Source organism: Sorghum bicolor, chromosome 6 (assembly GCF_000003195.3).
Source record: "Sorghum bicolor cultivar BTx623 chromosome 6, Sorghum_bicolor_NCBIv3, whole genome shotgun sequence".
Classification (NCBI taxonomy): domain Eukaryota; kingdom Viridiplantae; phylum Streptophyta; class Magnoliopsida; order Poales; family Poaceae; genus Sorghum; species Sorghum bicolor.
The window spans coordinates 42,661,334-42,678,078 of record NC_012875.2 but is presented as its reverse complement, the minus strand read 5'-3'; the positions used below and the strand labels follow the sequence as shown (position 1 = coordinate 42,678,078).

Sequence of the window (16,745 nt, the reverse complement as noted above, 5' to 3'; positions counted from 1 at the left end):
GATTTGGACACTGTAGCACTTTCGTTTATATTTAACAAATATTATCTAACCATCATCTAACTAGACTTAAAAGATTCGTCTCGCGAATTACAGACAAATTATGCAATTAGTTATTTTTTATTTATATTTAATATTTTATGCATATGCCGCAAGATTCGATATATTAGAGCCTTAATATATTTCTACGTGGCTCTGAATACTGTGTACCACCATGAATTTTAAGCTGGCTTCGCCCTTGTATATGTTAGGGTCGGTGTGGTTTTCATCTTAACGTCGTGCGCATGGGGCACTCGCTATGGATTGTGCTTGTTTCTGCGCTCGTTGTGGGCTGTGTCGTGAGCCGTGCTCCCTGTTGCAGCGTCCCCGCTCGTCGCTCGATGTGTGACCGAAAGATTTTTCCGACCATCGGCTATGCCTTTGTGGACCGAGTTGAATAAAAACATTTGTCGTAGTCCTTGTTTAGTTTCTGAATTTATTTGAATCCGGCTATTATAGCACTTTCGTTTGTATTTGGCAATTGTTGTCTAGGGACTAAATAGATTTAAAAAATTTGTCTCGTAAATCATAGACAAACTATATAATTGGTTATTTTTTAATATATATTTAATGTTTTATATATGCATATGTCTAAAGATTCGATGTGATGGAGAATCTTAAAAATGGAACTAGATCCAAAACCTTTTTGGATTTGGCTACTATAGCACTTTTGTTTGTATTTAACAATTAGTGTCCAATCATAAACTAACTAGGCTCAAAAGACTCGTCTCGTGATTTACAGGCGAACTGTGCAATCAATTATTTGTTTTATCTATATTTAAAGCTCCATACATGTGCCGCAAGATTCAATGTGACAGAAAATTTTAAAAAAATTAGATTTTGGTTGTAAATAAGGCCTTAAATAATGGATGAGAAGCATTTAGACTTTAGAGTTTAGACTCTAGACTAGAGGTCTGGGCGGAGAGACCTTTTTTCTGACACAAGTCATTTTCATGTTAGTGTAATGTAAGCTTATACACCTGTTAGTCTAAGCTCATATATATATATATATATATATATATATATATATGAATCATTTTTTAAAATAAAATTATACTCTCCAAGTGTCACTATAGTATTCGTGCCGGTTTTTTAAGTTTAGCTAGATTTTTTAAAAAGGCAACATTTGTATCTTCAAACACTACAGCACAACTCATTTTTAGCATCGCATGAGAGTCATTAAAAATACCAAAATAACATCAGAAGGTGGAACATTAAAGATTAGTAACAAACAATCGGTCGTTACACTACACAAAACTATTGTTTTATTGTTTTGGACACCCTAGTTAGAGATAAAAACTTTTATAAAGACTTCCTAGGGTTGAATCATTTTATAAAGAGCGCAAGCAATATATGAGATGTGCAACCAAACTTCTCACTTTGGTTTTTTTGCCATGAATATATTATGTGTTAAAGATGGCATATAACAGATATTGGGCCTTAATATAAATTGTGAACTTTATTCCGGTTTATGTGTATTATCTCAAGTCTGACAAGGTTAATATGATTGTATGGTTAATATATAAACAAATGATATTGTATGGTATTTTTTTGTATGCTTAATGTTAGACAGTTGGTCCCTATAAATAAATATCATCAAATAATGTGTCGTTATAAGTTTATAATAGAAGTCACATAGCCTGTCGTTATATCTATTACATAGCGTCCAACGGTTAGTCGTTAAAAGTCAGACGATCGTTATAGATTTATAACGAGGCCGGTATCAACGATGCATACATGGGTCACTATAGATTTATAACGACCGACCATGGATCGTTGAAATGGCTTATAATGACCCACCAGGCAATGCTAAATGTGGTATAGTGAAACAATATTATTATGAAAATAGATGCAATGATCTATCTAACGATATTATTTTTTATGTAATATAAATATTATTAATATTTTTGTTAGAATCGTTTGACACCTTAGAACGACACTTTGAAATGGAGTAAGCAATGTTTTGAGATGGAGTTAAACCTTCTTCTTTTGGCAATTCTGACTTCTTTCATATATCACTAAACATCAGAATTACAGTCTTCATTCAACAAGTGATCAATACAAGTTGGAGCTATTTGCCACTCCCCAACCTAATGTCACCTGTGACCTGCTTAGCTAACAAGTGTGCTACTCGATCGGAGCATACATCAAGGAAAAATGAGTAAAACTTGTGCTAAGCTCTAACATGTCAGTAAGAATCAGTCCTATATGCGAGCGCATGAAGCTCCCCTTTTTCCACAACTTGGCCAACATCTCACAATCAGTTTCCACTTGCAATTGTGAGACTCTCTTCGGTCTTGCAAGCCGAATTCTATCCCTGCACGCAAGGGCTTCTATCATCAGAGCATCCAAACCGTGGGGGTACCATTGGGCTCGGACACCCTCAAATCCCTCCGCCAAATTTTATAGCACTGCTCCTAATGATCCTTGTCCATCTTGTAGACTAAAAGTAGCATTCACATTTCTGTGCATCCAAATTCTAGCTAGCAGCTCCACACACATCACAGACTGTCGTCAGCTCAATATGGCGCTGATGCAGCACCTCTTTTGCCGAGAGAAATTCATGAAGAACTCCTCACCAGAAAACCCGGACCTTTGGTGGCACATTGAGCTTCTAAATCCTTTTCTAAGAATTTCCTGATTCCAGTGGCGAATTCAGCTTGAGAAATGACCTAGGGCGAACTTATGCTATAAAATTTTGGTGAACCAATGGCGATATAAGCCAACAAATTCCTTAAGTTGCTTTGGTAACATAATAATTTGACTAATATTGAAGTTTTCAGCATATATTTTCCACATCAAAATTAGATAAGTTTGTTTCTTAAATTAAGAGAAGCAAGTCGAGAACAGCAAGAAACATGAGAAACGCCGGTCTTATTGCGCTTTGTGGGTCTGTGGTTTTCTATATGGACTGAACCACACATGATGACCCAAAATGTCTAAGTTGTTTTCAATCTTCATCGGATACTCGAGGAGTCTCTTCTTCCTTTGCACTAATATTTAAAATTTCTTCAGATCAGCTATAAAAACCTAGGACGGATGCGCTAGCTCGCCCTAGCTTTCTTTAGGAGTTAAACTTTCTTGTTGCGTCCATTTTGTTCACAGAAGTACAGCCAACCGTCCCTGTTCTGCCACCTTGATAAATTCTAGACCCACGCCATCCTCAGATTTTTATGACAAAGTACAGGCCCCGCTACAGAATGCAGCCTCTCCGGACTTCCAGGCTCGGCGAGTGTATTCAATTGTTTAGTTCTTAAAAATTTGTAAAAAATTTTTAAACATTACATCGAATCTTACAGCACATATATGAAACATTAAATATTAATAAAAAATAACTAATTATATAATTTATTTGTAATTTACTAAACAAATTTTTTGAAACATAATTAGACAGTACTTATAAAATATGAACGAAAGTGCTAAACAAGTCCCAGCAAACGCCTGATGGATCGGGAAAGAATAAAATGTCTTGTGAGACAGCTGCCGTGACAGTCGGACGCAGAAGTCCGGTCTCCATTGCAGCGCCGGCCGCCGGGTCATTCAGAGCGGCGGTGCCGGCCGGGCAGTCGCCGTTTCGTTCGCTGGCTCCCCTCTTGGCCGGGAAGGGAAGCACGTCACGTTGAACCGCCGTACTCAGCCCAACCGGCCGGCACGATGAAGCAACGCGAGTACCGGGCATTGCATGATTGCGTCGCACTGCCGATCTTCGAGGCTGTACTGTACTGGCAGGACTTTCGCTTATGGGCCTAAAAATTTGATGAGGCGAGAGGCGGAGGACGGGCGGCCCGGGAGGGCAGGTCGTTCACTGGTTCCGGATGGGGACGGGACGCCGGACACGGGCGCGGTGTTTATGGGCCTGTCATGGTGTAGCAGCGTGTCTCGTCCCGTCTTGTGACACTCTCCCTTTTTAATTGTTGTTGTTGGTGTACGTGCCACAAGTTTGACTTAATTTGTAGAAAATACATGCAATATTTGTATATCTAAAAAAAATTGTTAAAAAACTAGATTCAAAGATCTTTCTAATGATACTAATTATGTATTATAAATATTAATATTTTTTAATATATAATTGCCGGTAGTTATTCTTTGGGAAGCGCAAGCGACAATTAAAAAGGGACAAAGAGAGTACAATATATATTCTAAAAATATATAAAAAAACAGTAAATCCCTTTTGAAATGCAGGATTTAAAAATATAGGAATAGAAAACAAAAGACAGGAATTCTTACTTAAAAAAACTTAGGAAATCGATAGAAATTAATATGCAAAACAAAAGAATGAAAAACACAGGAATTCTATAGAAATAGGTGTTTGAAAGAACCACAGCAAAAACAGTAAGAACAAGAAACAACGAGGTTGGAGTGATGTTTTTTTTTCCTATAATTTCGTGTGAAATCAAAGAGAAAGGAAAGTTTTCTATGTTTTTTCCTAGCGATTCCGGTAAACCAATGAGGCTATAGTAACTACTCCCTCCATCCCAAATTGTAAGTCATTCTAAGAATCTTGGAGAGTTAAACTTTTCTAAGTTTGACCAAATTTATATGATAAAATAATTATTATTATGATACCAACTAAGTATCATTAGATTCTTCCTGAATTATATTTTCATAATATACTCACTTTACATTACAAATCTTAGTATTTTTCTCTATAAGTTTGGTCAAACATAAAAATGATTTGACTCTCTAAGATTTTTGGAATGACTTATAATTTGTGAAGAAGAAAGTACATCCGTAGGAAGGGAAGTCCTACGGTTTTCCTTTATTTTTCCTGCAATCAAATGGGACCCTAAAAATTTCAATATAATATATACTCCCTGTATCCAAAGAACTATAGGATTTATGCAAATCAAACTAACTTAACTTTGGGATTTTATATAAAAAACAATATCAATATTTACATCTCCAACTAAATTTACTATAAAAATACATTTTATAATTAATTTAACAATACTTATTTTGTATTATAATTGTTAGTGTCTTTATATAATTTTGGTGAAACTTAAAACTATTTTTTGTTTTTTTTGAAAAGTGAAAATTGCATTGCTTTGTGGATACAAGAATTACTAGCTCCATCCAAAAATAACGCAACTCTAAGTAGAGCTGTGTCCAAAAAGAATACTCTCTCTGTCCCTTTTTTAATTGTCGTTTGCGCTTCTCGAAAAACAACTGCTGATAATTATATATTAAAAAATATTAATATTTATAATACATAATTTGAGATATAAATGTTGCACGTATTTTCTACAAATCGAGTTAAACTTGTGGCACATACACCAACGGCGACAATTAAAAAGGAACAGAGCAAGTACAACTTTAGGACGACAAGAGCCGTGGAGTAGCTGTGCGATACGGTACATCTGTCAGTGGCTGTCAGGGTGCTTTTAAAATATTCTGATCCTGCTTACTATCCGATCGTCACTCAAAATATAAGACTCATTTGTCCTTTGGTAGCGCTACAGGTAAAAAGTTCCATACCTATTTTTAGTCTTCTCCAACAACAAGATCTAAAAGACAACACTCTCTGCAAATGGGTCTCGAGAAGAGAGGATACCCAAATCTGGGTTATGCCTCCCCTGATACCCAAAATGGGTTTTCTGTATGGGTACTCTGTTGGAGGCTATAGGTATTGTGTTGGAAACCTATTTTAGGTTTGGGTTCCCAAATGCATATGCTATTGGAGACAGCCTTAGCTGGCAAAGTTTTTTAGATTTGGTTACTATAACACTTTCATTTGTATTTAATAATTATTGTCCAATCATAAATTAATTAGGTTTAAAAATTCATCTCGTAAATTATAGATAAATTATATAATCAATTAATTTTTAATTTATATTTATATTTCATGCATATGCCACAAGATTTGATGTGATAAAAAATCTTGAAAAGTTTTTTGATTTTGGATTTAAGTAAACCATGCCTTTGTATGTTGATGCGCTGGACGCATAGTCCTTCCGGCATGTGTGAGTTTAGGCCTTGTTTAGTTCGTATTGACGTGTCTAGGGCCTTGTTTAGTTCAAAAAAATTTGCAAAATAGGAATAGTACCCATTTCGTTTGTATTTGAAAAATATTATCCAAACATATACTAACTAGACTCAAAAGGTTCGTCTCGTCAATTTCGACCAAACTGTGCAATTAGTTTTTATTTTCGTCTATATATAATACTTCATGCATGCGTTTAAAGATTTGATGTGACGGGGAATCTGAAAAATTTTGCAAAATTTTCTGGGAACTAAACAAGGCTAGAAGGATGTTGATAAATTTTCGGATACTAATAAAAAACAAATTACATGGCTCATTTAGAAATTACGAGACGAAATTATTAAGTCTAACAATCTGTCATTAGCACATGTGGGCTACTGCAGTAATTATGACTAATCATAGACTAATTATGATTAAAAGATTCATCTCGCGATTTACAACCAAACTATCCAATTAGTTTTTCATTTACCAATGTATATGTAAAGATTCGATGAGATGGGTGAAAAGTTTTTAGACGCGAAACTAAACATGGCCTTAATAGTATTGTTATTTTTCTCTGTCTTGTAATATAATGCATTTTATATGTTTTAAAACAACTTAAGAGAATACTCAAATGATGCATATACCCATAGATTATTCCAATTATAAAGTTTCTCCTCAAATCATGGCTTCTTTTTTTAACATATCTTGTCACATTAAAACATAGTCATTATACAAAATGTATTTTATTTTAATATAAATTTTTGTAGTCACAATACACTCTATTTTAGGATGGATGGAGCAGTCTTTTGCCTCGTGACTGCTGTGGACAGATTGCCAGTGTAGGGGCAAGTGCGCCATTTCTCCTTGTGACTGCGTTCTCCTAGGTAATAGAGATTTGCTTTCTTTTCCGGAAAGACGAAGTATATTTTAGAGCAAGTCTAATAATAAAACTAAGTATTTGATTATAAGTCAAATGGTAAGAGTCAAACTATATAATAGTTATTTAAACAAACTTTTTTTATTAATTTTTACCCAAGTCTAATATCCTCTTTTGTAATCATCCTCATATTTACTTTATAGTAGCTAGGTCTACCAGTTCATAGCCTTTCATACCTAGTTTGTCATTTGTATGAGAGTTAATCTCTTCTTCTCATAGCCAAGTTTTTTTTAGATATTTTGATTGATGTGAAGAGGGAAAAAAGAAGAAACCAAGTTAGTAGATATTTTAGTTGATATGGAGTAGAGGTGAAATAGGAGAAGAACACAACTTCGAATATTATTTTTAAGTGTGACTAAAGAGTATTTGTAGGGGCGGTTTTACCAGCCGTCTATACCAAGGTATTTTTATAAATACACTATTTGTAGGAGCGGCTAGCCATGTTGGATATTAAGCGCCTCTATAAATTATTTTGAAATTGACCATAAAAAATTCCAAAAAATAGCAAAATATTTTTTTAAAAAAATCCTGGGGAGACCCCCACCGGTCACCCCACTGATCAGCCACTTGCTAGCTCCAACCCCATGGCTATTTTTCACGATTTTGGAGACTCCGTGATTTCTGCCATTCGAACTCATTAACCTCCCACTCGTACGAACCATAATCTACCACTGCACCTCTTTATTACTTGTGTAAGGCATTTCGGTTCTTCACATATTATACTTATCCGAGTGTAAATTGATTGTCTGAGGCACCAAACAATTTCAAATCAAAAAGTTATGAACTACAAAGTTTTATAACCTTTTGAGATCTATAACTTTTATTTAGGTAGTTTCTCCATCCAAGGTCGTTTATAAAATTTGAATTTTAAATTTAAGAAATTCAAACATAGTATTGCATGACAAAATAATTTCAAATCTAAAAGTTGTCAACTATAAAGTTTCATAACTTTTTTAATCTATAATTTTCTTTTTGGTGGTTTTTCTATCCAAATTTGTTTGAAAAATTTGAATTTTAAATTTTTAAAATTCAAACGTAGTTTTGTATGACAAGTTGACTTCACATTAAAAAGTTACCAACTATAAAGTTTCATAACATCTCAAGATCTACAAAGTTTATTTTAGTTGTTTCTTTATCTGAGGTCGTTTGAAAAATTCAAAATAAAATTGAATAAATTCAAACGTAGTTTTGCTTGACAAAACGAATTCAAACGAAAAAGTTGCCAACTACAAAATTCTATAACTTCTCAAGATCTACAAAGTTTATTTTGGTCATTTGATCAAATATTTATCCGACATGATGGTTCTAACATTGATCACAAATCTTATATATCTCTATTGTCATTTATGTAGTTTCATAAACTACAAGAGAGATATGTAAAATTTGTGAATTATTATTTTCACTTTATCATATGGAAAATGACTAAAACGAAAATTGTACAATTTGATGAGCTATACAACTATTTATGTTCACGATTTCTTCAGCCGAAATCGTTTGATGTTTCAAAATACTGTCCGAAGTTGTCATTTTTAAATTCAAAATTTTAAATGTACACAAGAGAAGATAATGAAAAGAATAACATTAAGAACATAATATCTTGAGGGACCATAATTTTAGAAAAATTTAGGGAAAAAACATCATATTTGGAGTTTGTACGAGGGAGAAAGACTAGTTACAAGTTTTAGGTAGAGATTAAAAAGAGAAATAAGTGTTCATCAACAATTTGAAATTAAATTTCAAACGGTATTTTGAAGCATCAAATAAATTCAAATAGAAAAAAGTTGTTAACAACAAAGATTCATAAATTTTTCGCAATCTACAACTTTTATTTTGGTCGTTTCTCCATCCTAGATCGTTTTGAGAAATTTAAATTTTAGTACTTTACTTTAATTATTCAGCGTTCATTTGTAGGTGCGTCTCAATATATAGCAAATCAATTAAAGAAGCGGCTGTATAAATAGACATTAATTATAGGAGCGGCTAAATACACTAACCGCTCCTACAATTCAATTTGCAGAGCCGACTTGTTTGTAAACTAGAGCGGATTAATATAAAGCCGCCATTTAAAAAAGGGTAGCGTTTCGATAAATCGTTTTTCTCGTAGTGGAACTTACTTAACTTTGATGCCAGAAGAAAGGAGTGAATGGGCCAGATAGAAGGCTCTCATCTCTAGTCAAATAGTAAAATTTTACTTGCTTTTATGACAAGTTATTTACGTACAAAGCGAGTGAAAAATTTCCTTTAATTTGCACAAACTTTATTGATGACCGCGTGGAAAGCCAAGAGAAGCGATTCTAGAAGCTGGCCACCGATAGACGGGCAGCAGCGGGGCTGACGGCCGAGAGAGGGGTCCCTGGGCCACGGACCGGGTGAGCTCGCCTCAACAGTTTGACGGGTCCGTTCACTTATTTTTTTTATTTTTTCTATTAGACAACAGTGTTTTGCTCATATAACAAATTAACGAATGATATTTTTAGTCATAGTTTTTCAGACCAGCAAACAGTGTTTTCAATCATGGCTTTGACGGCGTGAAGTTATTGATACACGTGTCCTCCTCATGGTGCTTTCTCGTGCGAAAGTAACATGAACTTTCACCTGAATATGAAATGTATTTTTATGATATAATCTCCATCTATTTTAAATCATAAGTTTTTAGCTTTCTTGGAAATAAAAAATATCTTAAGTTTGATCAAAATTATTAAAACAAATACAAAAATTTATGACATCAAATAAATTACTATGAAAATATAACTAATGAAGAATCTAATTATATTTATTTGATATTATAAATATTATTATTTTATTATATAATTTTGATCGAACTTGAAATGCATTGAATCTTTAAAAAAAAATAAAATGACTTACACGTTAACACTGTTTTTGACCAAATCTAGAATACATCCTATTTTATTTTTAGAATATATAAGAAGAGATGAGGTAGTAGGTAGTAAGCTACTGTACTTTGTACATATAGGAAAAGCGAATGACGAATATTAGGTAGGAGCGGGTGCATTATATTTGCCATTCTAATGATGTTGTGTACTACTACTGTCTCCCATAAAAAGCAGGGAATGATGGTAAATCTAGGGGATCAGGAGATTGTATGTATATGCCGGTTGCCTGCAGGTACGACGGGACTATACTTCTCCAACGGAGAAGGCGGCGAAGTACTGGTCCTCGAAAAGGATCGTAATGGGGGGGGGGGCATGGGGCGCCACCATGCACGGGCAGGGCATTCAACGATCGATCGCCATTGCGACGCCGAGATGGGGGAGCTTTATTTACGCATCTATCGTCTATGATTAACAACGGGTCTGGACCAGCATTCGTTTTCGTTCAAAAAAAGCAGCGTTGGCCTTGGCAAACGGGGAGTCTGAATTGAACGAGTCGGCAGCAGCAGGGACCAGAAGCGCCGGCCACTCGGCCAGGGTCGCTGGTGCAGTGGTCATGGTCCATCCGTGCTGTGTCACTCATCAGTATTCGCTTTTGATTTTTGACGAGCAGGAGCGAGAGGCCGAGAGCCGCAGCCGGCCACGGTTATGTACGCACGGCCCACATCTCCTCCAAGGCTCCTTCAATGGAGGGGAGGTGTCACCCATATCCCAAAACGAGGCCGCACGTTTCTTCTCTTCTCCGGCCCATTCACTTCCATTCTTCCCTCTGCTAAGTAGCACTAAAATTTGTGATGCGTTTCGTTGTGTAGTACTGTAGTGTACATTTGTGCTAGAGTATTAACGATGGACTCTATGTGTACATTGCAATTCATCGGTTGCGCACTTGTAGTGCTAAAAACTATCACTTACTTCTATATTAAATTTGAATTGCCATCTATATTTCATAATGTATCAATGCGGGGACGCGAATTCTCATGAGAGGTGATAGGGATGCGATCTTTTGTGACGATGGGATCTCTCCATGATCTTTTGCGGGGATGAGAACAATGGTTTTTTTTTCTCTTTGTGGAGATTGAGATGGAGATGGAGGTGGGGGGCATTCCCTAATAGGGAATTTCCGGTTGCCATCCCTAGCCTTGAAGCCTAATTACAATCAAACACAACTAGGGGGCTACTTTCATTTGACTAGATTAGGAGAAAAATGGCCTTTTATTTTGTATGTTGTTGTAACCACCATGTAGTGTCCAGGGTAAGGATAGCGAAAAGGCGAATGACAACTTTAGGTGGTGTTAGGCCATGGTGGAATGTTTATCATGGCCTGCAAAGTGTTTACTAGTGAAAGCATCTAGACCTTTGTTTAGATTTTGATAATTAATAACAACATTTGTAGACTAACATTTCGTGAGAAATTAAGAGGTAAAAGTTAGTCCACATAGAAGACATCGAGCAACATGGATGGCATGGTGAAGATGGTGGAAAACATGTCCACAAGGCTCAAGGGAAGGTATAAGATAGGGTTTGTTTGTTCCTGCCATGAGGTGATTAGAATATGATAAGCTTCTAGGTTCATAAGCTAGATAGCTACACTATCAAGGGTGGATATATGTTTTTGCATACTAGGGTTTATTATGAGAACTAGAGCATGTGTGCGGGTTTATCTGCACGTGGAATCAAAGTACTAGTATCCTTAACATACAAGAATTACAACTTTATTGGGCACTTGTGTTTGCAGATGATATTTACACTTAAAAAGCTGCATTTGCACTAGGAGAATGTTATAGCTACTTCTCGCAATAAACCTTAAAACATACTTCCTCTATCAAAAAAGACACAATTCTTGTTTTTAGCAGTAAAAAAAATACTAACATTAATGATAGAAGATAAATACTATTAAACTAATTATGAAATATAGTTTCATAGTAAACTAGTTAGAGACATAAATATTAATATTATAAAATATAATTTTAGTTAAATTAAGTTAATTTAACTTATATAAATCTTATAGTTGTACTCCATTTCATATTATAAGTTTTAATTTTTTTTTAGATACTTTGATTTTACAATGTACTTCCTCCATATCAAAAAACCTGACATTTAGAACATGATTGTGGTAACCAAGGAGCGATTAATTAGAGGTTACTTTTCCTTCTTTGCCCCTAATAAATGGGTTTGCAGTTGCTCCATGTATGAGAAAGTTAACCAGCTCAATTGGCTAGTGCATGGAGACTTCAGTGCTGCGTCTCAAGTTCAAACTTGGCAGCCCCACTTTTTTGTTGAATGGCCTTTACGCGCACGAGAGCTAAGAACGGGTGATGACCAAGCCAACGCGCGCGAGAGCCGAGAACGGGCGGTGACCAAGTCATCGAGCACGCGCGTGAGAGTCAAGAACGGGTGGTGACCAAGGCATCGAGCGATTAATTTCAGACCGGTGGTGAGGCAAACGAACGCGAGCCCTAGGGGTATACCCGTCCGTGTGAGAGCCGAACGGACGCGAGCGTCAGGGGAGCAGCTACAAATGGACAACGATATGTTTTGCGAATTCTCCACGGGAACGTTACTATTTTGGGTATGGAGGGAGTATTTAGACATCACATATATCTAAGCATAAAGCAAAAGTTATGAATCTATGAAAGTTAAAACTTCACGAATGCACAACTATAGGTTTTGCGAATTCTTCACGGGAATGGTGACTATTTCGGGTATAGAGGGAGTATTTAGATATAGCATATATCTAAGTATAAAGCAAAAATTATGAATCTACGAAAGTTAAAACTTCTTACAATTAAATGGATGAATATTTTTTTGAGACGAAGAAAGTACATAATTTGTTTTAGACGGAGGCACTACACACTCGGTACTTCACCTGACGAGTACCCGACAGACAAACATACTAGCACAGTGTGTAAAGACTAAAGAGGGTTGCATAAAGTTGTTGTGGCCATGGCTTTAGATTGGTTAGTAAATTGCTTGGAAAAGATGCCACGAACGAGAAAGGGCAGACTTGGAAGCACTCTCAGTGACTGTCTGACTCTCAGGTCTGGATATTGAAGTGTCATGGTAGTCGTATTTCCGTAAGACACGTGCCACTATGCTAAAACTGCCGGACTTTAGATTTGGAAGTCCTTCATTCCTCAACTTTAAAATCAGAAAAAATATATTTCTCAACTTCTAAAACCATATATATTACATCTCTAATATGGTTATAAGCGGTTTTAAAGGCAGTTTTGTCTTTTTCATTTTTATTTATTTTGGCTGAATATTTGTAAAATTTTAGTAAATCATATAAAATTCATAAAATAGTACATCTTATTTTATTGGACTCTAGATAAGTAGATCTACACAGTGAACATATAATATGAAATACTTTAGTACAAAATTTTGTTGTAGTTTTAGATCTGTGTTTTTCTATAATTAATTAGAATAATTCATAGCTATAGTTTGTATGGTCCAATTGTGGTGATTTTTTTATGTTGGGCCAATTATTATATGTTTAAACTGTGGTAAAAATTTTATACTCATTAGATCATGTATAACTTAGTTAAAGATTTATTAAGATTTAACAAGCATAAACCTAAATAAATCTATAACTAAGTAATACATGATCCAATGAGTATAAATGTTTTTACAACTCAAGCATAGAATAATTAGCCCACCATATAAATTTCATCACAATTGGACCATAGAAACTGTAGCTATAATTAGTCTAATTAATTATAAAAAAGCATAAATCTAAAGCTATATAAAAAATTTTATACTAAAACATACTATATTATATATTCAACGTGTAGATCTACTCATATGAAGTCTAACAAAATTGAGTTTTCTATTTTATGATTTTTGTGTGATTTACTTTCATTTTTCAAAAATTCAGACGAAATAAATAAAACAAAAAAGACAAAACCGCTTTTAAAACAAGGTTAGAGATGTAATGTGCATGCTTTTAAAAGTTGAAGGATATATTTTGTCCTTTAGGGATGAAAATTAGATTTTCGTGAAAGTCGAGGACCTAAAGTGGACTTTTTTTTCTTTAGATTTTCAGGGTGTGCAATCTCAGCCCAATAGGCCTACTAGAGAAAGTAGGCCGAGTCCGGTCTCCGGTGCATTGGATGGAGCGTGCAGCGTGCTGGAGTCTGATTCAGAAAACGCACCCGGCAATAACAAAGAACGGTGCCGATCGATATTGTTTTTCTTTTATGAAACACCAGCACGCGCAGTCAACAACATTATTTCTTTGCAAGTGATAATGTGGATGATAAGTTGTATGGCACACGGCAGACGGGGGAGTGAGTGAGTGATCGACCAAACACAAATATGCCCTCATCTCTGATGGGTATGGATGTAGGCAGTTTCCTCAAGAAAATGACAACGATTGTGCGGCACCGTAGAGAAAAGTGTTTTCATCGTTATCTCCGCATCTTCATTGACAATGACTGCATAATACAGAATTTCTCTCTATTTTAAAGGAAACAAGTATACTATTTTTTGTGGTTACTATGTTTTTTATAATAGTTAGAGAGTGACAACTGCAGGCCTCATCGTATTCTAACAACTCCCTGATATGCAAATCATCGTCTTATTTATTTAAGCTTATCAATTAAATTTATCTGTCATTCAATAATATTTTTTTTACAATAAATTAGCGAACAATATTTTTCTGCTGCCACGGCTTTTCAGCCAACAAAGGTAGTGTAGTAACTAGTAAGTTGAGCACGGTGAAGACAAAATAAGAGTAAACATAAGATCCAATCATTGGTGTATTTCTGATAAGTAACTAGGAGAACGCAGTTACAGTCATGTCATTGTAGGAAATTAGCACAGCGCGATGCAGCAAACTGAAACGAATCTCTTTGTGTGTGTCAACCTCTCTCTCTCTGACCCTATTCACAATCACACCACCCCTTGTGATGCATCAGATTGATCAACAACAGTCAACCAACTGAATGTCTACTATCCTAATCAATCCCAAGATAACAAACCCCAAGGAAGCCAAGAAGTGAGAAAATGGCGATCGAAAGTCGCATGTACAGGTTAAGTGCTCTTGGAAAAGCCCCTGAATCCTTGGATCAGCAGGCAGAACCCCTGCCCCGACGACGCCCCACCGCCTCCTCCCGCCTTCTGTCGCCGACCGCCGCTCGGCGTCACCGGCAGCTTGTCCGTCTCCTCGCCGTCGTCGTCGGCGGCGGCGAAGAAGCAATCGTCGTCCGTCCACAGCTTCGTTGTCTCCGACGCGCCGCGCGCCTGGAACGTGAACACGGCGCAGGAGGAAGAGGAAGAGGAGGAGGAGGAGGACGGGTGGGGCGGCAACTCGGCGGCGCCCGCCGCGTGGAAGAGCCAGCCGTGCAGGTCCCACGTCATGTCGACGGGCGCGCCGCCGTCGAGGAAGATGGTGTGGCTGCCGCGGAAGTTCCACCGCAGCCGCCGGAGCTGCACGACTTTCCGGCCGTCCACGGTGACCCACGCCTCCGCGTCGCCGTCCCGCACCACGACGCCGATCTCGTGCTCGTCGCCGGACTCGAGGAACCGCGCCCTCGTGGACCAGCAGCCGCACCCGACGAACCGCTCCCGGCGCCGCGCCAAACGGGACCCCGCGATCGGTATCCCGCCGTGCAGGCGGTCGACGTACCCGCGGCTGAGGTCGCCCAGCAGGAGCACGAACTCGGCGTCGGCCACCACGGCCACGTAGAACCCGGAGGTCGGCTCGGGCCCCGCCCACGCGCCAGCGCCAGCGGTGTCGGCGTACCGCGCCGCGGCGTAGTCCCAGAACACGCCCACCACGCAGCTCCCCGCCGTGAACGTCCCGCTCCCCTTCTTCTTGTGCAGGTGGCGCAGCGCCGCCGCCGCGTTGCTGGCCCGGTGGTGGCGCGAGGCGGCGGCGGCGGCGGCGGTGGCGGCCTCGTGGACGGCGACGGAGAGCGCCGGCCCGTCGGGCGCCCGAGACCACGTGACGTCGATGAGTAGCTCCTTCCCGGACGCCGAGAGCCGGGACCGGTACGCGGTGGTCACCGCGCTCACAGCCGGCGCCCTCCCCCCGCCGCCTGCCTCCGGCGCGCCGCCCGCGGCCGCGGCATTGGCGGCGCCGGAGCCGGAGCAGGCGGCGACGTCGGAGATCCGCACGGCGTGCTCGCTGAAGCACGACACCAGGTCCTTCATGCCTCGCTCGATCTTCCTTCCTTCCTTCTCTCCGGGCGGTCCTCTTGTTTCTTGGACGGACGCGGCGGCGCTCCCCAGTCCCAGTCCCCACCCTGGATGGAATTCTTGGGCCGGCCGGCCGGCCGCCTACCACTCACCACCACCGGGCCGAGAGGGAGGATATGGCTTTGCGGACAGCAACGGCAGAGGCATTATGCTGAATTGGTGATGGCGACGGGCATTAGAGTGGTTCGGTAATCGCAGGAGAAAGGTATCTCTTAACTGGGAAGCCTGCCAGGCAATAGGCTGGGGCTTACAACAAGGTAGGTATCATAATCTCTCGCTCTCAGAGCAAGTATTATAGTGGACTGTAAGCTGGCTAAATGCTGATGTGGAGGAGAGAAGGGAGAAGAGAGAGAAGAAGCAGGCTGTGAGGTTGTAAGCTTACAGTCAGCTTAGACACAAAAAACCAAGAAATTTTGTGAGAGAGATAAGTAGGTCATGTATTAATAATGAATAGCTAACTATTTTATGGATGACCTGCAAGAAGACTATAAGAAAACTTACAGCCAGCAAGTGGACTGTATTATTAAACTTGCTCTCATACGGTTCTGGCGGCCACCACAGCTAGCGTATAGACAGTTTCCTCCCGCCGTGCTCCTTCAAGGCTTTTCAATCACAGCAGTGGGACCGACCGACGGGAGCACAAATTCCTGTGTCGCAGCCGAGGCAAATCTCGGTTTCGGCTCCCAGAGGCTGGTGCTGCGTTTCGGCCTTTCCTTCATCA

The 16,745-nt window shown here is 38.6% G+C and overlaps 1 protein-coding gene across 1 annotated transcript; it reads right to left on the bottom strand.

Annotated features, from left to right (window-relative positions):
- On the bottom strand, window positions 14,554-16,534 carry LOC8072697. The gene has a single exon (XM_021462667.1). The coding sequence runs from the start codon at window positions 15,977-15,979 to the stop codon at window positions 14,858-14,860; it is 1,122 nt and encodes a 373-aa protein (XP_021318342.1). The 5' UTR covers window positions 15,980-16,534; the 3' UTR covers window positions 14,554-14,857.